Genomic DNA, 26,445 nt, shown 5'->3' on the forward strand with positions numbered 1-26,445 from the left:
TGTATTGGGTATATAATAGAAATCAGATTGAAAATTAGGATGAGATAACAACGAAACATTTGTCGTTAAACGGCTCTCTTACTATTTAAGGTTTGCTATTACAACAAATCCGATATACGGTATAATATATATATATATAGAGATGTATATATATGGTTTATATGGTAGATCTGCTATTTGAGTTGAGTTGAGTTTGTGCTATAGTCATTTGAATAGTGTGTGTGTGTGAGAGAGAGAGACTATGTATAGAAGGATATAGTGTGATATTTGCCTAACCTTTAGGTCATTCTGTCTCTCTTTCTATGCCTCTTTTGGATGTAATGTGTGTATGAGTCTGTGTGTGTGTGTGTGTATGAATGGGCGAGTGTGTTAGTAATATATATATTTAAACAACATTTAAAAGTGATTGAAAACGAACATGTACATAGTATATATATATATAGAGTTATACATATATATATATATATATATATATAATACACTGTTAGTTCACATAAAAGCGTCAAGGCTCGTTTTTTTTTTCTTTTGTTTTTGCTCTCGCTATTTCCCATTCATTTCATTTTCGTTCTTTATTTCGGCTTACTGTTTCCCTTACTTTGGTTTTGGTTTGTCGTTCTCTTTCTTAGTTTTCATTATTGAATTGAAATTTCTATTGATTAGTATTATTCATTGAATTAATTTCTTCATTTTTCGTTTGTTTTGTTTTTCTTTATTTTTATTTATTTTTTTTTTGTTTTTGTATAATATTTTGTATGTAGGTTGCGTTTTTACTTCTCCATTTCCCTTTTGCAGTATATTTACACATTTTTGCAAGAACAGAATCATAAAGAAAAGAGAAATAAATAATAAAAAAAAAAATTCAGTAAGAGAATAAGGAAGAGTAGTATTAATAATGAGAGAAGAGTGAATTAGGGGGAGAAGGGGGGTTGGTTGTTGGGGTGTTGCGGTCAAAGGGCAAAGGAGTTTATACAATTTCGAGTTCAATTTTGCAGATTTTCCATTTGTTGTTGTTTTCTTTTCTTTTTTTTTAACATATTTCATAATAGTAATAATAATATAACTATATTTATTTTATATTGGTTTTTAATTTTAATACATTTTAAGTATACTCGGTTTTTGGACTTATATTTGAACAAAAATATAATATATTAATTTCATAATATTAATTAAGATAAATGAAAAAAATATTTATATATATTACTAAGACAGAAACAAAAAAACCACACACATGAAATTTAAATACAATAAAAATCAAATTTTGGTATCAAAAAAAATATATAAAATTATATAAACATAGTATATATATATATATTTTCTCTCTATATATACATATATATATAATGTGTAAAAATTGTTTTCTTTCAGACTTTTCGTTGGTTAATTTTTGAAATTTTTTCTCAGTTGTTTTTTGTTTAGTTTAAATGTTTCTTTTTCATGCCAAAAGTTAAAAGAACAAAATAAAAAACAAAAAAAATTGTTAAATGATCAATAAGAGAAAACAAATATATTTATATATATATTAATATTAATAAGTTTTAATGTTTAAAATAAGGCGAGTCATCTCAGTGAATATACACTATACATATATATAGTGTTTGCATCCGATCTAGGATCTAGGAGGCTCTCTAATTCGACTATACTCGCAGACATAAGCATTGCCAAAAATATTCCATAATAATAGTAGTCATTGTATTGTTGTAGTTGGTAGAGTTTGTTTTGGTAGTGTGTGCTAGTAGTAGTAGTAGTTGTAGGGGATAAAAAACTACTTAACTAATTTTAATCGAACCATTTCAATTTATATCGATTTGTTTAGTTTAACTAAGGCTATGCCAAGCACACGCCAAGCTGGTACAGTCCCAAATCTCCCATTATTAAGTGAATCAAACAAAGTCTTCTCCCTTCTTTACATCAAATCGTTCATCATTCTTGTTTCTCATACATTCGTTTGTTTTCTGTTATTTTGGTGGCGAGGGCTAATTTGCAATTGAGAAAGTTGAACGGAATTGAATATGGGAATTTGGAAACATCCTCACAAACAAATTGGCCCTCCCGCCGCCCCCCTACACATTATATTTCAACAAAATTGCACACAATTGGTGTTTCATCTTCTCTCTCTCTCTCTATTTCTTTTTTCTTCCTACTTCCTACTTCAAAAGTTGTTCAGTCTTGAAATGGAAAGAAAAGCATATGCCCTTATGTAATTTATAAAAAAAAAATATAAAAAACAACTAAACCAAAAATTTTGATTATACATTACAATTTAATTTAATTTTTTTTTTTTTTTGTTTTCCTTTAAGCCAATTTAGTTCATTAAATGCTCTTCCTGTGGTTCTGTGTTTTCTCTTGTAAGTATATATATATATATTTAAATCAGTTTTATAACACTTAAATTGTTTTTTTCCCTTTCTTTTTTTTTTTTTTTGTTTTCGAATTTTGTTTGCTTTTTGCCTAAAAATCTATCAGTTCTTGTCCCCCTTTTATAAACAAACATTTCACCAGCTGCGCTCATCCATCCAGGCAAACGAAATCGAGAATTTGGAATTTGGTTTTCCTTTTTTAAAGAACAAAAAATTAAGTTAATGTTGCATTTACTTGCTTACTGCTTCATTTCCTGTTCCTTTTTCCTCTCTCTAATTTCTTCATTGTCCACAAAAAAAAAAAAAAAAATTGATTTATGCTTATGCTTTATGCTGAGTCATAGTCATATCTATGCATTCGTATAGAAAGTTCAATAAAAAAAAAAAAAAAAAAAAAAAAAAAATTACACACACATGGTATGCATATATACACATACAGATATACATATATATATATATTTTTTTTTATAGTTCTTATGTTTAAAAAAAATGTATTTTTTGTTTTAGTTTTTACACATTGATTCATTCTTGTTTTGTTTTAATTTTTAGTGTTTTTTCCTACTCATTAGATGAATATCTTATATATCATTTAAGAATAGTTTAGTTGGGTGTTTTTTCTCTGCACATTACATATAATGTGTGTGGGGGCACATACATATACATATACATACACATATGTATATCTGATATCTTAATTATATATATAGATATATAGCAAATTGCACAATCAATTCAATTATTTCATATTTTCATCGTCGTTTGTCTCAATCATGAATCAAATTTCATAATATATTTCTGTGTGTGTGTGTGTGTGGGTAAGGGGTGGCGAAATGGTTGGGGGGAGGGGGTGGTGGTTAATACTCAAAGGGGTATGTGAATAACAGTCTTCTATCCATTTCCACTAATCGACAAACTTTCTTTATAATTTTTATTCTTATCTTTTGGCTTTGCCGTAAAAAAAAAAAAATTGTTTCCTTTTTTTTCACTTATGTTTCTTATACTTAAAGTGTGTATGTGTATACCATATACATATACATATATATATGTATTTATGTATATACATATATATACATATATATATATATTAAATCCTGCTCAGATTCATGCGCCATTTTTCTTTGTTTTGTTTTTATACATATATATATGTAAAAGACTTTTTGTTTTCGTTTTTTTTTTATATTTTGTTTTTATAATCAAGTTTTGTAAAAAATCACAGTTTTTCCATTTGCCTAAAAATGTTTTTTTTTTTATCGTTTCTTCTCCATTTTTTTTTTTTTTTTTTTGTTTTTTTTTTTTTGCCGAAAAAGTCTTTGAATTTTTCGCTAGGTTGAGATCCAAAATATATACATCTACATATATAGTTATATATATATATATATGCATGGTCAACATGGCTAATAAATCGTTCAAGGATTTGTGTGTTTTGTGTCTTCTGTGTGTGTGTGTGTGTGTGTGTGAGAGAGTTTCTACCTCATTTCATACAAACAAATTTTGGATAGCATACTTTTTTGCGCTACGCTTATTGGTCTAATAAATTCATACGTTCATATGGATGATGATGCGAATGCGAATGCGGATGTGAATGCGGATGTGAATGCGGATGTGAATGCGGATGTGTATGAGCTAGAGTATGAGCTGTTAAATGTGGCGGCAAATGATGGGCATAAAGTCCCGAACCAACTCCAACTCCAACTCCTACTCCAGAGCCAGCTACTCCAGCTGCCTGTTCCATTTGTGTGAGATCCACAGTGGGTGTATATTCGCCACCAACCACCCTATCAGCACCACTAATACCGACACCACCAATATTACCGCCACCACCACCACCAGCCGCTGCCGCTGCCGCCGCCGCCGCCGCTGCAGCCAATGGAGATTCAGATGCTCCTCTTGCTGTTGCTGCTGCCGCTGCAGCAGCTGCCGCCGAGTTGTTCAATGCAACATGGAACAGCTGCTGCAATAATTGATGCTGATCTTATAAGAAATCAATGCACGGTTTAACCATGCCCGAGGATGATTGTTGCTGTTGCTGTTGCTGCTGTTGATGATGCTGCTGTTGTTGCTGCTGTTGTTGCTGCTGCTGCTGTTGGTGGGCTGCCGCCAATTGTAATGTCGAACTGGCCGTACCCCCGCCACAGCGGCTGCCCCCACAATTGGTGAGAGTAATAACTCAGCGGCGGCAGCCGCAGCAGCAGCTGCCGCTGCCACAGCATTGCCATTGGCCCCACCGCCGGCAACACTATTACCAGCAGCAGCACTAAACGAACTCAACGACTGATGCAAACGACTGCCCGGACTACCCGCCTGCCCGACAACACCACCCACATTGACATTGACCCCGGCTCCATGATGGAAATACGAATGATGATTCTTCTGCCGGCGATGATAGATACTCTTGTGATTGTTTAGCGAATTGAGTGTCCGGAATACCTTGTGACAGAGATTGCAGACGGCATTGTTTAGCGGCTGCAGATGTTGTTGCTCCTTATGCCGCTTGAGGGTCAATTTGGTGCTCAGCAATTTGCCGCATACATCACAGCGATGGCAGGCATTCAGGGGTAATGGCAAGAGCAAACGGTTCGCCTGGCCCACTTCGCTGGCCCGGGACGAGCCGACCGAACCCCGGCCACCGCCGCCGCCGGCCACACTAGAGACTCCCGTCGATGGCGATAGCGAGGCACGACGATGATGGAGCAAATGATGATGCTCTAGCGGTGAGGCGGCACGTGCCAAGGCATGGGCATGATGGGCAGCGGCTGCTGCTGCTGCTGCCGCTGACAATTCATGGGCATGGGCATGCAACTTGTGATGGCTGGGTAGCAACGATAACGGATGTTGTCCAAAATGCGGTGGTGGCGGCGGTGGTGGACCCACAGTAAGTGAATGTTGTTGTTGCTGCTGCTGCGAGTGTTGCTGCTGCTGCTGCTGTGAATGATGCTGTTGCTGCGGTGGTGTATCCGATGGACCACTACCATGTTCCATCTCATGATCCCGCTCTCTATCCAATTCACGTTCCCTTTCCCTTTCCCGTTCGCGTTCGCGTTCACGTTCGCGGTCAGACGATCTCTTATGGTAGGCAGCGTGTGAGGTGGGTGAGGGTGTGGGTGTGGTTACCATATCTCCGGCGCATTGTGAGGAACGGGATAGACTGCGTTCGCTGCTGCTTAAATGTAGATGATCATTCGATTTGATGGTGGCGCTTGATTGTTGCTGCGGGTTCTGGTTCTGGTTGTTGTTGTTGTTGTTATTATTATGTGGTGTGGAATGATGTTGTTGTTGTTGTTGGTGGTGGTGGTGGTGGTGGTGTTGTGGTGAACGTTCTACTTGTTGAGGTTGTTGATTGTTGTTGTTGTTGTTCTGGTTGTTGTTGTTGTTGTTGTTGTTGCTACTATTGCTATTACTAGGATTGCCACTTGCACCAACTATGACGCCGCCAAGTAGGCTGCCGGTGCTGCCACCTATACGGTCATATAGGAAGAGAAGAAAAAAAGAGACAATAGTGACTTTTCTGTATATTTGACTATTTTTTTCTTGTTTGGTTTTTATTTTATAATTTTTTTTTTTTTTTTTTTTTGTTTTTATTGTTTAATTTGTTTTTGATTCTTTATTGTTGTTCTGTTGTTGTTGCGTTTCGTTTTGTGTGTGTGTGTGTGTGTGTGTGTGACTGTCTGTGTGTGTGTTTGTACGTGGGTGTTGGATGTGGTTCGTGTCTTTGCTAAGTATAGCAATGTCTGGTTTGTGGTTTGTGTCTTGGGTAAATGTAATTGTCTTATGTGGTTTGTGTCTTGGTTGTCGTTTTAATTTTGTTCTGTTTTTGTTTTGTTTTTGTTTGTTTGTTGTTTGTATTTGTTTAATTTTGCTTTTAGTTTATAACACTAACAAATCCAGGCTCAAAACAATGCAAATTTGCTGCTAACATTATTGGTTTACTTTTCTTTTTGGAAAAACAGATGTGTATGGTAAAAATTCAAGGTATATAAAAAAACGCTGCTGATTTTTCATTTTTTCCATCATTTTTTTCTTATTTTCTTTTTTTTTTTTTTTTTTTTTTGCTTTTCTCATTCTCATTTAAATGATTTTTTTCTTTGTGTTTAGTTGGTTTTTCGAATTTTGAATTTTTTGTTTCTAATTTTTGGTTTGCTTTTGCGGGATTGGTTTTTTTTTTTTTGTTTGTGGTCAATTAGAAGGGAAACAAAATATTAATAAAAACATTTATGTTGGTTGTTTTTGGTATGTCTAATTTCTCAATGTTATTTTTGTTTGTTCGCTGTCTTATGGTTTTTTTTTTCTTTCGTTTGGTTAATTTTGAAGGAAGAAATTCTTGTGGTTGCTCATTTTCTTTGTTTATTGTTTTGTTTATTAAAAAAGGAAAGACGACATTTTTTTTTTTATTTGTTTGCACAAAATTTTTGTGGCAATTAATTGCCAAGGAGAAAAAAATTTTTCGGTGCAAAATAGGAAAAATTTTTTTTTTTTTTTTTAACTGACTTGAGCAGTCAAAAATGAAAATTATCTTTCTGTTTTTTTTTTTTTTTACTTTGGGTTAATTTAAGTATTAAAACCAGTATTTAGGTTTTCTTTTGTGCAATAACAATAATTTATTGCTCGAATTTCATTTCGTTTGTTGTTTTTGAAAAGTTGAAAAACCAATTAAATCTTTTAATTTTTTTTTCTTTTTTTTTTTTTTGCAAAATTTTGAAACATGTTTGGCCTGATTGATTTGTGTTTTTTTTTTAGTATTATTTAAATTTTTTTGGTACTTGTTTTTTTTTTTTTTTTTTTTTGTTTTTTGGTTATTTTTTTTTTTTTTTTTTAATTATTTTACAAGTACGGGTAATTTTTTTTTTTTTTTTTTTCCTAATGTCACTAGTGTCTCTTTTTTTTTTTTTTTTAGAAAAAAACTCAATCGCAGCACCGCCTGTTGCCTGTGTGACGCGAATGGATTTCTTTTAGTTGTAGAGGGCAGGGCGGAGGCGGTGAGGAGGGATAGAGAGAGAGAGTGAGCGAGAGATAGAGGGGGAGGGGGAAAATGTTGTTGTTGTTTGTGCTAGTATAAAAACGTGCGCTTGAGGTGGAGGATGGATAGCAATTGGATGGAGTTGGAGCAGGAGATGGAGATGGAGGTGTCGGGCGGATGAGGTTTACAATTTGTACACAAAATTTGTTTAGTTTTTGAAATAGAACTTAATCCGAATTGGTTTTAAAAAAATTTTGTTTGTTTTTTTTCCCATTTGTAATTGTTTAATTTATATATACTTAACACAATTGGCAGCACACCAAGGCAAAAGCAAAATATTCTTATAAATTTTGAAATGAATTTTTGCCTAGCCTTGGTCGGTCGGTGATCGGGTGGTAGGGGGGTGATAAAGGTTGGTAGGGGGTAGGGTGTAGGGATTAGTATTAGTACTTAAATGTAAATTATATGCGACACACACTAATTCATCTGCTCGTTTGGTTTTTTTTTTCATATATTTTGCTCTTCATTTCGTTTTCTTACTACAACAAAATTGTCTGCTTAGAGGGGACAGCAAAGAGAGCAAGGGCATGAGGTTAGGGGGCGGGGGGCATGGTCTAGGGGTGTTGGGTATAGGGTAATGGATTGTTTTTGTTTTGGGGATCAAATTAAAAACGTTTAAGAAAAGCAAAACAAGTAAACAGAAAAAGAACTTTACAAAGATATGAAAGAATTGTTTTTGTTTTCTCTCTCTTTTTTTGTTACTGCTGTTGTTGTTGTTGTTGTTGATCTTGTAGTTGTTGTTGTTGTTGTTGTCTGTAGGCCTTTGCACACATTGAACAAACATAAGACAGACGACACAACACATCATCCATAAATCTTATCAAAAATTGATATTATTTATAAATAAAGCCCAAAAAATAATTAGTAGAGTTAAGGGAAAGAGAGAGAGAGAGAGAGAGGAGATGGAGAATGATCATTGATAGAGAGTGGGAAGTGATGATGAGATGAAATGTGATGTATGTATAATGTGATTGAATGAAATGTAATGACTGACAATTAGTAAGAGATAGAGATAGAGAGTGATAGGGAGAGATAGAGAGTGAGACAGATGACATGTATATGTAAATGTATGTTTCTCTGCAATTTGTCTTTACTTTTTGTTTTCTCTTCTGTTTCTGTCAAATAAAAATAAAATATTTATGTATATCTCTATATATGTATATGTATTTCTCTTTGTTTTTATTTCGTTTTTCCATTTCAAGAAACATATATATATATGTATGTATGTATATGTGCATTTGTGAATGTATGTATGTATGTATGTATGTGTGTGTGTGTGTGTGTATGGGGGTGTTTGGTGTGTGTATGTATGTATGTGCGTGTCACTATAATCTAATATTTAACGAACACAGTTTATATAATTCATCCAATCCTTCATTTCTTTTAAAAAATTATAAAAAAAAAAAAAAAAAAGAAAAAACAGTATCCGGTTCAACATTCTTCTTATTCTCTTTCAACATCTTAGAAAACTATAGACTTAATATGAATATCTGTATATATTTATATATATATATGCATGTATGTATGTATATGTGTGTGTGTGTAGTAAAAAAAAATATATTTATTGTATTTATATTTATTTATAAAGTAAAACAAACACACACACACAACACACACACACACACACAGACAGAATTTTTCATTTGCTTAGATTTAAATAAGTTTTTTTTCTTCTTCATTTATAAGTATTTGCATGTTAATGTATGTGCGTGTGTGTGTGTGTGTGTGTGTGTGTCTATATATATTATACGCTTCCTACTTATATAATTTTTTTTCTTCTCATTTTTAACTTAGAATCTAAAACTAAATTGTAATTTTTTATATTTTCTTTTTTTAAACTTTGCAATTGGTCGGTCGTTCGGTCGGTCGCTCGCGATTTCATCATTAACACTAATATATATATGTAGGTTATATATATATATATATATTAAAAAAAAAAAAAACACTGTATCTTGGTCTTAAGTTCAAAGGGAAAGTGTGGGAGAGTGAGTGAGAGAGATATATAAAGAGACAAAAAGAAAGTGCGTGATTGTAAGGGAGAGATGTGTGTATGTGTGTGTATGTGTGAGTGTGTGAGTCTCCTATTATTTATTGTTATTATCATCATCTTCTACATTTATTTAGATATATATATATATATAAATTTTTTTTGTTTTAATTTTAAATTTTATTTAATTAAAGCCATTTTGAAGAATTCACTACCATTTACTGTTCGCTTTTTTTTTTTTTTTGTATTTTTTAAGCAATTTAAAAAGGAGGAATACTTTTTATTTTTTGTTTTAAGATATTTGTTTTATATATTCCTAATACAATGAATATGTAAGGCTTTCATCAAACATGAGTGTGTGTGTGAGTGTGAGTGTGAGTGTGTGTGTGTGTGTGTGTGTGTGTGTCGGGGGGTTTGTATGTTGGTGCATTAGAAGAAGAAAACTTAACAAATTCTAAAAAAAAAACATAATGAAACTAATTGCCAATTTATTACAGCTCCTCAATCGAAATACATCCCTGGGAATGTAATGGAATGGAACACCGAAATGTGAACAATGTGGAAATGGTGGTAAGTCTGTTCCGTTTCCGATTTTACTAAATTAAGCAAACATTTGAAATAATGTTGTTAACTTGAAATGGCAAATCTGATCAAGTCGTGATTAAAATTTTGATTTGGAGTGTGAAGAAAAAGATCATTTTAATTGTTATACTTGTTAAAAATTCCTTAGAGAGCTGTAATAAGGCATTAAAAAAAATATATTTATATATATATATTTATTAATTTAACAAAATGAATAAAATAATGAAAATAATATATGTATAAAATGTGACTGTTTGTCTGCGGATGTGGGGTTTGGGGTGGGGTGGATGTTGGATTTTGAGGATAATATGGGCTTCTTTTTCTCTTAATGACTAATTTCTAAATCAATTCAATAAAAGTATAAACTTTGTATCCTGGTGTGTGTGTGTGTGTGTGTCTCAGTATGTGTCTCTGTATGTGCGTTTGTGTGTAATGTTACTTAAATTACAATAAAAGGCATTTTCTAAATTTAAGGCCTAGCCTAAAAAAATGTTTCTTATATCATTTGAAATTTTTATGTTTCATTTTTCATTTATCCCTCTCTTTGTGAGGGTGTTTTGTTGTTGTTGTGTTTTTACTATATTTTTTTGTCAAGCACCATTTGTCCTCTTGTTCTTTCATTATGTTATTCATTAATTTTTTGTGTGTTTTTTTAAAACTCTTTCATTTTCAAACTTAACAAACAATTCTAATATCAAATCTGCATGCTCCTTTCCATTCCAGGCCGCATTGGCGGCAACGACAGCGACGATGGCGGTGGCGGTGGCGGAGGCGGAGGCGGCAAAGGCAATTGCTGATAGTCAAAATACATGAAACCCTATGAGAACGAATGATGATTCAATTGCTGATGCTGATGATTGTAACCAGATTGTGGCTGCGGTGAATTTGGCTCCTGTTTGGGCTGCTTTAAATTCCGATGATAGATACTCTTATGATTGCGTAGACTGTTCAATGAGCTGTACACTCGCTTGCAGATATTGCACACCGGCTCCTTGGTGGGGCGCATATGCACGTTCTGTATATGGCGCTTGAGTCGCGTCAATGAGGATAGGTTCTTGTTGCATGGATTGCAACGGAAATCATCGCCACCGCTTGTGGCATTCTGTATGCTATTGCCAACGATTCCAGTGCCAGATGCATTTAGGATGCCAATGCTGCTGCTGCCACTGCCAGTTGTTGTATTGTTTAGAGGACTACTGCTATTGCCACCGCCGACGCCGCTGCCGCTGGCTGCTGCTGAGGCATTTGCTGCTGATGCTGTTGCTGCTGCCATGTGGGTCATGACGGCGGCAAACATTTGTTGTTGGGCGGTTGCAGTTGCTGAATTTCTTGTTGGTGTGCTGCATGTTAGTATGCCATTTGGTGTTTGATTGTTGTTGTTGTTGTTGTTGTTGTTGCTGCTAATGTTGTTGTTGTTGCTACTGCTGCTGTTGTTGTTATTGTTGATGTTGTTAATGTTGTTGCTGCTGCTGCTGCTGCTGTTGTTGTTGTTGTTGTTGCTACTGCTACTATTGTTGTTGTTGTTGTTGTTCGCATGCGATTGACTGTTGTTGCTGTTGCTATTGTTGTTGTTGCTGTTGTTGTTGTGCTGTTGCGGTAAGAGTACTGAGAGGCCACCATTGCTGCCAGCTGATGTAATATTGTTGTTGCAATTGGCTGCGAATGTGGAGAGATTAAGGCCACAGATGCTTGGGGAGTTTGTGATAGCTGTTGTTGTTGTTGTAGTAGTAGTTGTATTTGTTGTTGTTGTTGTTGAGTAGTAGTTGTTGTTGTTTGTTTGTAGAGAGTAATAGTTGTTGTTGTTGTTGTTGATGTTTATAGTAGTTGTTGTTGCATTTGTCGTCAGTTTACCTGACGACAAGTTGGGGAAGAAAGTCAGAAAACGTCGCATTAGCCCAAGGACAACGAGTTTTGTTTTTATATTTTTTATTGATTGTTTTTATTTTTTTTTTTTTTTTTTGTAATTTTGAATCGAATTTCGGTTTCTTAGCTTCATTTTTTGCATCAAATATATGTGGGTATATTTTTATATATATATATTTTTTTTTTTTTTTTTTTGTTTTCTTTTTTGTTTTAATTTTATTCTTTGGTTTTTTCTCTTATATATGTATTTTTTTGAAAGTGTGTGGAATTTCATTTAACTTTGGATTTATTTATATTTTTTTTTTGTTGTTCCCTTAATTTGTTTTTGAATTTTGTTTATTGCTTTTGTTGTGGTACTATAAAATTTTTGTATTTTAATTTTCCTAAGAACCCTTTTTTTTTTTTTTTTTTTTTTGTTGTTTATCAAACTTCAGTGTGATTCTTCTTGGGGTAGGGAGGGGGTGGTGGTTGGCGGTGTTGGTGGTGGTGGTGGAGTGCGGTTTACATAAGTTTATTATGTGAACGAAAACAAAAAAAATATATATAGTCCAAAATTCTTAATTTTGTTTTTTAGTTTGGGAGAGAGAGCGAGAGAGAGCTAGGAGAATGTCTTGAAAATTATTTACCAAAATAATTAAAAAATTATTACGTTATTACTCGATTGGGAATGGGTGGGGGAAGGGGGGTGGTTTGGGTCTATGTTTGTTTCGTTGCTAAGCAAAATTTATTTCTTTTTTGATTGTTGTTCTGGCAAAAAAAAAAAATTAAAGAAAATTTAAAAAAAAAACCTTTTACCATCAGAAAGATTGGAGACCGTTTTTCAAAAATCGTTTTTCTCTCCAAGTCTCTCAGACACACGCACACAACACTCGTATACGTGGGTGTGTGTGTGTGAGAGAGAGTAAATCTATAACACACAAAAAAAAAAAATGATCATTTCGTATCTTTTTTCTTTCCTTTGTTTTTGGATTGTGTTGTAGTGTTCGTAGAGAAGAGGGGCGGGTGTTGGTGGTGGTGTGGGGGTCGTCTTGGGAAGAAGTAAAGATAGCCAAGTGTGTGTGCCTGTGTAGGTGTGTTGTAGGTTTGTGTGTGTTTGTGTGTGTAAGTCTGTTTTTGTTTTGTTTTTCTTTTTGGGTTTTGTTTTGTTGTTGTTGTTTTACTTGTATTTGTGTGTGTGTTCGTGTGTGTGTGTGTGTGTGTGTGTACGGGTTTTGTGTACAAAAAAACACCATCACCATAATTATAATAATAATTGTAATTTGTAAATTTATAGCAAATTTATAGCATTTATTGTTTGTGTCTCTCTGTGTACCTGCTGCTTGTTTGTTCGTGTATGTATTGGTAGATATGTATGTATATATATATATGTTTATATATAACCCTGACCATTATCAGCTTTTTATGTTCAATTACTTTTTGCTACACATCTTGATTTTTACATTGGAGAGGGGTTTGTGTGTGTGTGTGTGTGTGTGTATTCTGGGGTAGGGTGGGTTGGTTTAGAAGGAATTCAGAATTCAAAAATTTAGTTTCACTTTTCGATTTTTTGTTAATTATTTCAGTAATTTTTGTCCACTTAGATATTATAATATACAAATTAATTGTTTTGGTTTGTTTTCGTTTTTGTTTTTGTTGGGTTTTTTATTAATAATTATTAAGACAATTTGCGTGTGTGTGTGTGTTTGTGTTTGTCCGTGCGTTTGTGTGGGCTGTGGTAGGGTAGGGGGAGTGAGTGAGTGTGGGGGGTAGGGGAGGTAAAGTTTTTAGTTTTGTTTTGTAACCAATTCAAGATGTTGTAAAGCCAATTTAGCTGTTTTTTGTTGTTGTTGTTGTTGTTTCACTTTTGTTTTGCATGGCCCACATAAGTATGCTATAATTATTGTTGTTCAATTCAGAAAAAATTTGTTTTTCGTGTGTGCTTAGAATATAACTTAAATAAACTTCTTGACCACAATTTACAATTGTACAGTTTTTGTTTTTTTTGTTTTTACCAATTACATCAACTTAAAATTAAGCCAATTGTATATATATATATATGTGTGTGTGTGTGTGTCCTTGTGTGTGTGTCCTTGTGTGTGTGTGTTCTTTTCTTGGAAAAACGTTTAGTTTACTTTAGTTTGTGTTTGTTTGTGTGTGTGTGTCTTTGTCTCTGTGTGTGTGTGTGTGAGGATATAGAGCGAGAAGCAAAAAAAAAAAATATGTAATTTATTTAAGGCCTAATTGAATTTTCTTATTATTTTGGTTGTTTGTTGTTGTTGTTGTGTTTGTTGTATTTGTTTATTGTAAAAGCTTAAATTTCTTATGTCTAAAAGAGGAATAATTTTGCTTAAGGTAAATTTTTTATACTGTTTTTTTTTTCTTTCTTTTTTTTTTTTCTTTTCTCTGAAGGTTGGTGAGAGAGGCTAGTGGAGGTTGTGGGTTGTTGGGGGGGTGGTTGGTATTTTTGGGGGGCCGTAGCATTAATTGTATTAGTAAAGAAAAAAAAAATGAACAAAAACAAAAATTAACGAAAAAACACAGAGAATATTTTCATTATAGTTAGCATTATAAAAAAAGGGGTTAATATTCGAGCAAATAGAATTGATAGTTTGTATGTGTATGTGTGTGTGGGGTGTGGGGTGTGATAGTGTGTGTGTGTGAGCGAGTGTTGTGAGTGTGAGTAAACTTATTAGTTATGATGTATTGTCTGAGAGCGCCTTGTCTTATTGTGTGTTTGTTTGCGTTTGTTTCTTTTCTTTCAATTGATTTGATTTGTTTCTTGTGCGTGTGTTTCAGTTTTCTCTATATGCGTGAGTGTTTGTGTGTGTGTGTGTGTGTGGGTGTGTTTGGGGCCAAGACCTTTGTGTATGTGTGTGTGCGTGTAGTGGCATATTGTATGTACGTTTCTGTGTAGGCGTGGACATGGTGGGCGTTTGTGCTTTTTGTTGGGTTTTTTTGGGTTGAATTTTCTGTTTTTTTTTTGTTTTTGATTTCGCTTCAATTTGCCGCAAAACTCGAGGGTGAGAGGTAGAGAGAGAGAGACAGAACGAGAGAGAGAGAGATAGAGAGCAAGTGAGTGTGTGTGGGTGTGTGTGTGTATGTGTGTGAGAGAGAGAGAGAGAGAGAGGATGTATGTAGAGTATGTGTAATATTTCACGCGTTTCACAGTTCATTTTGTTTGAATTTTGCTTTGTTGTTGTTGTTGTTGATAATCTTTTTTGCTTACATATATATCTAAGCATATATGTAATTTATGTAAGGGTATGTATGTATGTATGTTTTGTATGTATGTATAATAGTTTTTTTGTTTTACTTTTTCTTCTTTTTTATAATTTTATGTATACAAATGCCAATTTCATTTTTTTTTCTGTGCTGTTTCAACTTTCATTCAATATTCAAGGGTCACGATAAACTGAAAGGGGGGGGGATGTACATAGATGGAGAAGGGGTCGGTCCTTTTTTGTATTTGTCTCCTCTCTGTATGTGTGTGTGTGTGTATGGGTGGTTGGTTGTGTGTGTGTGTATATAAATGTATATAGTTGTGTGAATTTTCTTAAAAAATTTTGCACACAAATGAAATAAAATAATTTATTTTCATTGAAGAAAACAAAACGTAAAAGAATTAATTAACAACAATTAATTTGATTGCTTTCTTTATCCTTTTAAGGTTTTGTCCTACCAATAAAATCTACAATTTGTTTGGGTTTGGAAGGATTCAGGGGGAAATAGTTGAAGTCAAAACTCCTTTTTGGACGGGCGGCGACAAGTAACAAAACAAAAAAGTCAAAACAAACAAAAATTTATAAAAATTTTCAAAAAATTTCAACATACATATACACATTTATGATGGATATTGTATATATGTAATATAAATATAGTATATTTATTTTCCATGGGTCAAATGCAATGCAATACGTAAACAAATTGTTTGACTTTTATGTTTTGGTTTTGGTTTGAATTTGGATTCGGTTTGGATTGGTCGTCCCTGACGGTTGCTGCTGGGTGATTGAAGGCCGCCGCATTGATTGGGTGAAAGTAAAAGGTTTTAACGAAAATCAAATCAAAAGACACACACAAATGCATAAAGAAAATGTTTGACATAATTTTGAATTAGTACTAAAAAATGATATTGAGCAAATTAAAGAAACACACACACAATTATTAGCACAAAGGCGGACAGAAAGTAAATAAATACACACACACATACACACGCATTCACACACACACACACACGCACAAAGTATTAAATGAATCAAAGTCAAAAGTCAATTTGTTCTAAAAAGTGAAGCAAAGTATTTGAAATTTAGACATTTTGCTCTCTCTATGTGTGTGTGTGTGTGTTGGGTGTTGGGTGTATATGTATATGTATGTGTGTATACATTCTTCTTCTTTCTTTCTTTTTGTTTTTGGTCCAAGATCTTTATTACAAATATAAAATTAGCACACACAAAAATAAACGAAAACAAACAGAGAGGGAAGGGGGGGAAAGAAAAGGTATTATAAAGGCCGCGGGGCAAGCTAGAGCTGGTGGAAGAGGTAAGGGCGGGGGAAGGGGGCGGGGCGGCGCAACGGAGCATTAGGCGAATTATGGCGCGAGGCAGCAACAAGGCAAATTAAAAAATGAATATTACAAATACATACAAGGAAAATATATATTTTGCATATGTTTATTTTTGGATTTCGTTTTTGAAAAGTTTCTCAAATTATATGTCGACACGCCTAATTTGTGGGCTTTCGATTTCTATTTAAAAAAACGCAAACAAATGAAAGAAAATACAAAACAAATTCTCAAAAAACATTAATAAACCAAAAAAAAAAAACACACACACTCACTCAAACTAAACTAAAAACAAATACACCCAAAAAAAAAAAAGAACCACAAAATCCGCTGGGCAAATGTTTGTTGCCGCCTGCATTTTGTTTAGGATGCGGTGGGGCGGGGGGCGGTGGTTGGAGATGGATAAAAATTGTTGCGGCCTAACCGCAGCATAACAATATCAATTACATAGACATAGAAAATACGACATACGAAAGAACAAAACAAAAACAAAAAAAAAGGAAAACTGGAATCAATTGTTGCAGCAAATTACAAATGAAAACAACTTCAGAACGAATCTTATATACCCTACTCCTCTCAAAAAGAAAAATGAAATGAAAATGAAATATTGAAATGCCCTAAAAATGGTTGAATTATTAGAAAATCAATTATATTTATATTATATCTGCTTATATCTGCTATGTTTGCTTGGAAAATAAACAGACAGACAGATTTTAAATGAATATGAAACATTAACTAGATATTTTTATGCATTATTTTTGAATATTTTTCACCAATTTGCACAATTTTCAGTTCCTCTTGCATCAATTAGAATTTGCCCTAAAAACTATGCTGCACTTTTTTGCATTTCCATATACTGCGAGGGACTCTTTTGAAGGCAAATTCCAACTAAAGTTCATTAATGCACCTAATTAGTTAATCATGTTGTCGATTTCTGATGGGTGTCCTTTACTAATTTTAATGTTTTTTTTTTTTTTGGTGTTTTATACGAATTTGCTTTGTATTTGATTTCTTTCAGAGTTTTTGTTTGCTTAGATTCTTGTGGTTCAGGTGGTTAGGGGGTGGTGATGACGGGGGGGGGCGGGGTTGGTGGTTTGGGGTCGGGAATGTTCAATTGGGCAACTAAATCAAATGTGTTCTCTCTTCTTCTTGATCATTATTTTCATCAACATCAGAATAGAAAAATATCATCAGCTTGGCGTTTTGTTATACATAATATTTTTTTTGTTTTAGTTTTATAATTATTTGTGAGGGGAATTCCTTTTCTTTTCTTTTCTTTTCTTTTTTTTTTTTTTTTTTTTTTTTTTAATGTTGACCGAAAGAAATTATAAATTATTTACCATCGAAACAATCAAACAAGAAAGAAATTTATTTGCTATAAATAAAAAAAAAAAAAAAACAAAATTAATTCGTTCTTTTCTCTAATGATTTACGGTTTGAACTTGAACTTTGAAAACGAAATATTTGAAAAAAAAAAATTATTATAATAATTGACGAAAACATAATTACAGAGCGAATTCAATTAATTAAATTAATCTTTTCGTATTCTTTTCTTTTGTGATTCGATTCTGCACGTGTGTCTTGGCCCAAAGCTTAAAAAAAAAAATCAATTGAGGTTGTTTTTTTTTTTATTGTTGTTGTCGGTATATTTTTTTTTCTTTCTATTTCCTTTCTTTTAGGTAAATAAATCAAAAGTTAAATCAAATTGTAATTGGGACACACAAATACATACATATGAATGGGTATCAATGTATGTATGTATGTGTTTGGTGCGTGTGTAAGTGAGTAAGAAAACAAAAAAAAAAAAAAAAAAAAAAATATTATTAAATCGATTTGAAAAAAAAAACCAAAATTATACAAGTTGTAAAAACGATTTTGAATTTTTCTTCTTCTTTTTTCTCTTTTCTTATAGACTTTTTTTCTTTTTTTTTTCTTTTCTTCGAGAGGAAGGGGAGAGAGAGGGGATTTTTTTCTTTTTTTTTTTTTTTTTTTTTTTTTTTTTTTTTATATTTGTTGGTATTTGCATTTGATGTAAAAAATGTAATAATGAGCTTTTGAGCGCAAATAGAGCGAAATAAAATAGGAGTAAATATAAATTTTTTCATAGAAAGGGAAAAAGCTTGGACTCACCTTGTGGAGAGACGGCCAGATCACCGGATTGCTGCAATTGCGAGTTGAGACCTAAATAAAGAATTTAGAATCGATATTATAGATTCGATTATTGGTTATTGATCTGATTCTGTACTTACTGAGCAGAGGATGTTCGAGATTGCCAATGGGGAAGTTAAAGGCGGCTGCCTGAAACATTTTATTCTCAGCTGGCGACATTATGAACGGCTGGGCGGCATGATGGGAGGTTAGACTATCGCCAATTTCCTGATCATCGTTGCCAGAGCTGAACGAAATACTCATATGTTTACATGTGTATATTAGGACATTTGTATATCAGGGGAACTAACCTTAGCGAACCCTTGCCGCCGTCTCCGCTGCTGGAACGATTGGCATCGTGTTCACCAGTGGAATCATTACTGTGCTCATCATTGGCATTTGCGTTGTTGTTGGAGCAAACCAATTCCATGGGCTCGGATTTAACATCTTCGGCACCGGCGGCACGGGCCAACGGTGATGGTGTCAGACTACCAAGTTTATCGCTAATCGAGATGCCATTGCCATTGCCATTGGCTGAGCCAGAGTTGCCAGTGTTGCCATTACCATTGCCTGTGGGTCCATTTCCTAAAGAACATTTTCATTTTCAATTTCATTCTTCAATTATAAAAGAGTTGATTCAGTTTCAACACTTACGTTTCTCTTCCTTGAGCGGCGGTGTATTGTTATTATTGTGGTGCTTGATCGTACTGAAATCGGCCGGTGTCAATTGGGGCGAGGCGCTTCTTGCATGCAATGATGGCAGATCGGGACTATTCTGATTGCTCGAAGGTAGACCATTATCGGAGCTACGCAATCGTTTCAATGCATGCGATTGTTGTTCCTCAGCGGCGGCGGCTGCTGTATTGCTGCGATGCATCATGGCCATACGTTTCAATATTTGGTTATTAATGTGCATTTGTGGCGGCGGTGGTGGCGGTGAATTGGCTGAACCAGTTCGGCTGCTAAATAGCGTGGATCCACCATCATCGTGCAATACATGATGTGGATGGGAATTGTGTGAGCCACGTAGACCAGCGGCAGCGGCAACGGCAGCGGCGCTGGCATTGGCATTGGCCAGATTCTGTATTTGAGCCAAATGCTGCAAAAGACATCAAATCCATTTAAAACTCTTTACTAGATCGATCTATGAGGAGTGTGTAATACTTACGCTATGCGTATCCTCAGCCTGTTGTTGTGTTAGGCCCGAAACTCGCAATACTTCGGCTGTCTTGAGAAACGATTGCAATGACTTTTGATGCACATTTACTTCGCCATGATAGATGAACTCAACTAGAGAATGCAGATCCATGAAATTGACATCTTGCAGCAATATGACAGGGTGTTTACAGGGTGTGCTCTGCAAAAACAAAACAAAATCAAATGGGGAGTGAGTCACTGTAAAACTGTTTATTGCACTTGCATTGTGCAAGTTTCAGTTTCATTTTCATTTTTCAAGTTTGCCTATATGATTAGACTCTGATGCTCTGTTTGTTCGAGCAATTATCATTATGGCTTCGCTGCTCTCTGCCACAGACAACCTTCAATTGTCGTTTAAATGTCAACAGAATATATATATCTCTATCTAAATATATGTATGTATATACACATGTAGGTATATGTGTGGTGTGTGTTTGTAACTCTGTAGAGCGATTTGAAGTTGTCATTCGGACGCGTCATGCAGTTTATTTTTGTTGCTTTCGCTTTGTTTTCTCTTCTTTACATCTACCTACTACTACAACTGCACCCTGTAGCATTGCCCCGCCCCCGCCTTCTTCCCTTAGGCTTCCCCCCTTACATACACAGAGTTGTTGTTCAGGGCCATCAACGCATTCGCATTCGGATTCGCATTCGCATTCCAGTTTTATGGGCAACCAACTAATGCGCATGTGTGCGTGTATTTGTAACTGTGTGTGTGTGTGTGCGTGTGTTTGTGTGGATTTTGTGTATCTGTGCCGATGCAGTAAATTTCACTTATCAAGTGGAACTCCAACAAAGGGCGCTGCTTTCTGCTACTGCTAGAAATTAGGTCAAGCGTCTCACAGCGTCTCTTTTATTTTTTGTGTTGCTGGCTGCAACATCTCATCCTGTTTGTCTTATTTACTTCATTATATATACACACACACACACACATACACACTCACAACACACAAAGAAACACATCTGGATATTTGCAATTGAGTTAGCGTTGTGTATTGTCGTCGCCGACGCCGTCGCCTCTGTCTCCCGTCACCCGTCTTCGTTGTCTGCGTATAACAGATTGCGAAATTGAGGTCAATACGCCAACAAAAAAAAACACACTCACACACGATCACCACATATATATATACAGATATATGTACATATATCCATATATGCACCAAAATCACCAAAAGGTGGAGCAATCCAAAAATAACAAAAAAACTTGCCTTGACTATAGATGCATTTACTTTTTTGTAGAAAAGGATTTGGAGAAATGAAATGAAGTACTTTATTAACTTACTTCAAATGAGGCCTAAAAACTTTTAAATACTTTGTTTTAGTTAAACTACAAATCAGTACTAAAAGTTTATATGGGAAAGGCTTTAACTACTACTGGTATTTCAATTGGCATTTTAATTAACTTTGAAATAAGTACCTCAATGTACTTATTATTCATCTTTAAGTTTTATGGAGATCTATTGAATACTCGTAATATTTAGAGTGACAAATTAAGGTACATATGGAATTTTGCTTGTTGTAAATGATGTCGAAAAATGCATTACTTTAAGAAGCAACTGAATTACAATAAGATTGGCATTTTCTATAAAATTTGTGGAATTTGCATTCTAGGAATTTTAAATTTTCAATATTTGTTTAGAATTAGCAGAAAATTGAGTCAATTATCCATCCCTTTCGTTTAGTAATTAAGTCACACCCCATTACTTGAAATTGTTTTCTAAGTACTTAGCCAATTAATTCGAGTTTAGATGATTAAATTATACTTAATTCGCATATTGTTTATCAAAGTTTTTAAGTAAAATACGTCCAGTTTGTGGCACGAAGGAGTAGTTACAGAGTTGCAACTGTCTCATTTTAGATTTATGCCACCTTTTGTTGCAATTATCTTGCTGTTTCTTAAGTGTTAACTGTACAGTTGCCTTCTGGCCTTTCTCTTGTATTGTCTCCATCATCCAGCTCCCTCCCTCCTCCCTCTGTTTCTGTGTCTAAACTAAATGAGCAACACTTTGCCAACTTAAGTGGGTGCCAAATTGTAAAACAAGGCGTGGCAATTTTGCAACTGACAGTTACATGAATGGCCTGATGGTGGTGGGGGATATTAAGAGTAGAGAGCAAAAAAAAAAAAAAAAACAAAAGAAATATATATTGTTTGCATTTTTGTTTTTTAACTCGCATTAACCCCCCTCTCTTTCGATGCGCCTTGTACCACTTGCTGTTCTCCTCCGCCTTTAGCAACCCATTTTCGTTGCTGTTGCCGTTTTTTGCCACTTTGTGTGCCTCTGACTACTGCCTACTTTTCTTTTTCTTGCAGTTTTTACACCTAATTAAAATAATGCGCTGCAGTTAATTAAATATTTATGCATAGGCGCAGCAGCGATGGCGCCCAAGTCCCCCTTCTCTCTGTCTCCTATTGTTGTTGGACTTGGTCCACTTTGTGCCCCAGTGTCCACTGTAGCCCACCCCTTACCCCAGCACCCTGTGAGGCCAATGTTCCAGCTTTGTCTGTGTATTTCAAATTGAATTTCAACAAAAAAGTTGTTGTTTTTTTTTTTGTTCTTTTTTGCTGTTCTTTTTCATTTTGTATTGTTGTTTTTTTTTTTTTTATATACATTTTTTTGTTGCATTGCCAACAAAGTTTCGGTTTTTTTTTCTTCTTACATTTTGTATACTAATTTCTTGGTATATAATTATTTCTTACAAAAAAAAAGAAAGGAAAAGAAGAGTAGTCGGGGGAGATGGAGAGGGAGGAAGACCAAGTCGATTGCTGAAAGAGAAGGCAAATTTGTATTGTATTGCATTTTGCTGTTTGTCCTAGGCATTTAGTTGGCCTTTTTAACAAATTAAATGATGACTTTTTTCCCGCTTTGCTCTCTGTCTGGATGTCTCATGGAAATGGCAACGAAAGAGAGCAAAAACTTTGCCCGTAAGCTTACAACTTGACATGTTGCAAGACCAAAGAAAGACAGTGAAAGGGAGAGGGTGCAGGGGACCGAGTGGTTTGTGAGTAACCGGAGGTTACCCCATTGCGTAATCGTCTTCTAATGGCAGGAGTCAAAAGGGGAGGCAACTTGCCTTTAATTGCCATTTACTGACAACTCAAAGTTTACTGCATTACCGCCCCAAAAATATATATAAAAAAAAAAAAAAAAAAAAAACACCCAACTCCACCACCAACAACAACAACGGAAAATAATGAAACAAAGTTTTCTATCATGTTAACAAATCATGTTGAGAAAGAGACAGATAGACAGTCAGACCTGACTAAAGACTGTCTGATAGAGAGAGAGAAAGACACAGGGGGGAATGGAAGGGAAGACCCACCGAGAACTGCCTAGAACGACCTAGGAGCCAATGAAGAAATGAGAAGTTTTTCTCATAGTTTCTGCCTCCTTCTTCTTTATTTTCTTCTTCGTTTTTATTTTGTATAATTTATATAATTTCTGCTGCAATGCCAGAGCTCGAACAATGCAAATGGCAAACGTTGTTGCGAACATCCAAAACTTTAACTCCAACTGCGACTCTAAAAAATGGCCCCAAAACCACCCACACCCCCTCCACCACCTCCTCCATCTCCTTTCCCTTTCCCCTTTCATTATTGCATCCATATTTGCTTGTTTTATACTCGAGACTCCGCGGCACTAGGCAAAATAAAGAAAAAAAAAAAAAACCGCAATTGCGTGCAAATATTTTCAATGCAGGCAGGCAGAAAAGAAGTTTTTCTCGACGACTCACATAATTTTAATGTCATAATAAAACTAAAAGAGAGAGAGAGAGAGAGAGAGAGCGAACATAAAAAGAACAAAACAAAAATAGAATAATAATAATACCGAAACGCTAAGGCGAGGTGAACCAGCCAATCGGTCAGGACAGGATCTAGAGCTAGACGAAATGTGGCAAGGACTTTTTTACGCCCCAGGAGAGAGCTCAACTTGTATCCTTTTCATCCTTTTTAATCTATTCTCAATGTGCATATTAAATGAAAATCTTTTTGTTGCCAAAGTTTATCTTAATTTCTGAAATTTATGAATTTTTTTTAATGTATTTTATTTATTATTATTTTTTGCAGATACTTTTAATTATTTTCTTTTAATTCCATTATTATTATTTTTTTATCAATTTAATTATTTCCTTTTTTTTTTTAATTTAATTTTTTTTTTTATTATTTTTTTTTTTCTCTTTTTCTTTAATTAACTTTTTTTTTTTTTTTTTTTGTTATTATTCTTTATACTTTTTAATTTTTACATCTCAAATATATGAGGGGCAAGCCATCTTGAATTACTGCACTGTTGCCAAATGCGGCCCTGGACATGTGAACGGCTTTACGCCGTGCTGCATTAGTACGCTTAACTTTTTGTTTTTCTGTTTGTTGCAGAACATTTGCTAAAGGAATTAGTAATGACCAAAATGACACCCTTTTTTGGATTTTTCTTCTGCTGGCCCCAGCCATCCTTGCATGATCAGGCCACACAAATCAATCACATAGACAAAGGACGGAAGAAAAGGTGCAGGAGTGTACTGTGTAATGGGGGGGAGAGAGAGAGGTAAACGAAGTGCAAGTTGGTTTTGTGGTAAAACTGTTTAGCCATTTTAACTTGCCCCGGTCGGTCTAATATACGCCATAACAAATTGTAGGGAATTTTCTAGGCTGAAAATTATTACATGACTATAAACACACACACAACTTCCTTCCGTCCTTCCTTCCTTTTTGCTTTCCTTCCTTCCTTCCGGCCCTTGTTTCCTAACTTCCTTCCGTTGCCTTTAGTTGCCCTTGTTCCATCCATTCTAGTTGCCTCTGCTGACATTTGCCGTGCTTGTGTCTGTCTTTCTCTCTGTCTCTTAGTCTCTCAGCCTTTCAGTCAGTCTGTCGTTCAGTCTGTTGTTGTTGTTGTTGTTCCTCTTTTTGCAACTAAATAAATTAAAATGCAAACAGAACAAACGCAATCGCTGCCGAACAGAACAGAAAAAAAAAAAAAGAAGAACCTCCAATTCTCAAACTTTTTCTTTACTTTTGCAAAAAGCCATCGTCATATTTACGAAAACAGAATAATAAAAAAAAAGCAAAATAACTTTTTTCGCCATCCTCTCTCCCCCAAACCTAACCTCATTCTTATCCTTCACTATGCATTTTATTAATTAGTTTTGCCAAAAAACGAAGAACAACAAAATAAAGCACCAAACGAGACAGCTAGATAAACAGAGACTGAGACACAGACAGACATAGAGTTGGAGTAAGTAGAAGAGAGAGAGAGAGAGAGATCTATCTGTGGGGACCTGCACCTGCTGTACTTGGATAAACAGGAAATCGCCTCAACGAATTTTGCAAATGAAAACGAAAACTGCGTCTCTGAGGCGGCTGCTGCTGCACCACATGTGCAGATGATGATGACGATGGAGGAGATGGTAGTAAAACCAAGTGTAAGTAGGTCAAGTTAATAAAAAAACCAACAAAGAATTCAATTGCAAAACGCACACACAGAGACAGATGAAGAGGGAGCAGCCGACAATGGGGGAGGAGAGGGAAGAAAGATACATAAAAGATACAACAACGCCATGATCTTTCATAGTCAGTTTTCAGGGTGAACAAGTTTAAGGACTACTAAAACAAAAACTGGTCCCCCCTGCAATACAGTTTTCTTTCTGTCTCTCTTTTGTATATGTACATATGTGTGTGTGTGTGTGTGTTTGCTTGCCCTTGCAGAGGGCATTACAATATTGTAATAATACCACACAATGATCACATAAAATATATATACATATATATGGACATATCCAATTAACTAAGCAAAACGCTGCCTGCCCTTCCTTATATGTACATATATTTCGACTACTTCTCAGTAGATTTTTGTGAAATTTGGTAAAAAGATAGATTTTAGTTAGCTAATCATTATAATCTTAGCACTTTGGTCATAATATTGATATTTTAAACAAAATAGGCAAATGATTGTGGGTTATTCAGAAACCAGACGGACAAATGTACCAAAAATTTGATGCCTCTGCCCCTTTCACACCTAATTGACTAAGATGAATCAAGAATATATACTTTTTGAATATGGATATAGACCAAATTGGCTTACCTTCAAGAGATCACGGAAATATGGACTACAGGCGGAGAGGACAACACGATGTGCCTTAATGCTGCGACCTTCACAGGCTAATGTCACATCAACGAAATCCTCATCGTCTCGCAAATTCTCAAATGCTGAGGTTATGCTGCTCTGGTAGTTATTCCAGCGCAAACAGAAATGCTGTGTCTCATCCATTTTGTGTGCAGTTGTTGTTGTAACAGCAGAAGGCGTCGACGACGACAATAAAGGGGAAGATGACCTCAATGGAGATGCTGGCAAAGATGTTGCACTAGTTAATGATGATTTTGGTTTGTCTGTTGCTTCAGAAGATTCTTGTATAGACGTTGATGATGATAATAATGACGATGTTGCTGTTGTTGTTGTTGTTGTTGTTGTTGTCTGCCTAGCGTTGTTCTCGTTGTTCTCGTTGTTATGGTGATTATTGTTGTTCAAATCGTCGTCGTCCTCAACTATAACAACGCTGGCTTTTTTAGTGGTCACCTTTTTGCGTATTTTGACGGCTTTCAATTGCCAATATGGGTGAAAATAATATGAGAGATTGTTGCTGTTGTTGTTGTTCTTGTTGTTGATTGTTGGAACGTTTTGGTTTTCTATTCCAATACTTCTTAGTAAATGATGATCGTATTTGTTGTTGTTGTTGTTTGTTTGACTAAATGCACTTAATTATTATTTAA

At 34.8% G+C, this 26,445-nt stretch overlaps 1 protein-coding gene across 1 annotated transcript; it reads right to left on the reverse strand.

The window, feature by feature from the left end:
* Positions 1-3,445: 3,445 nt before the first annotated feature.
* On the reverse strand, positions 3,446-26,445 carry br (broad-complex core protein). Its single transcript, XM_068285334.1, has 8 exons — positions 25,760-26,445; positions 19,657-19,845; positions 19,143-19,587; positions 18,800-19,073; positions 18,590-18,735; positions 18,471-18,521; positions 10,768-11,791; positions 3,446-5,925 (listed from the first exon to the last, which is right to left on the reverse strand). The coding sequence occupies exons 1-8, from the start codon at positions 25,943-25,945 to the stop codon at positions 4,287-4,289; spliced, it is 3,954 nt and encodes a 1,317-aa protein (XP_068141435.1). The 5' UTR covers positions 25,946-26,445; the 3' UTR covers positions 3,446-4,286.

Source organism: Drosophila tropicalis, unplaced genomic scaffold (assembly GCF_018151085.1).
Source record: "Drosophila tropicalis isolate 14030-0801.00 unplaced genomic scaffold, ASM1815108v1 contig_4, whole genome shotgun sequence".
NCBI lineage: Eukaryota > Metazoa > Arthropoda > Insecta > Diptera > Drosophilidae > Drosophila > Drosophila tropicalis.

Bases quoted from the DNA above. Each gene is read 5' to 3' on its own strand.
- br (XM_068285334.1), bottom strand. From the start codon at position 25,945: ATGGATGAGACACAGCATTTCTGTTTGCGCTGGAATAACTACCAGAGC. The intron at 19,074-19,142 runs GTAAGTGTTGAA...AATGTTCTTTAG, and splicing joins GCCGCTCAAGGAAGAGAAAC to GAAATGGACCCACAGGCAAT. The intron at 18,736-18,799 runs GTTAGTTCCCCT...TATTTCGTTCAG, and splicing joins GGCGGCAAGGGTTCGCTAAG to CTCTGGCAACGATGATCAGG.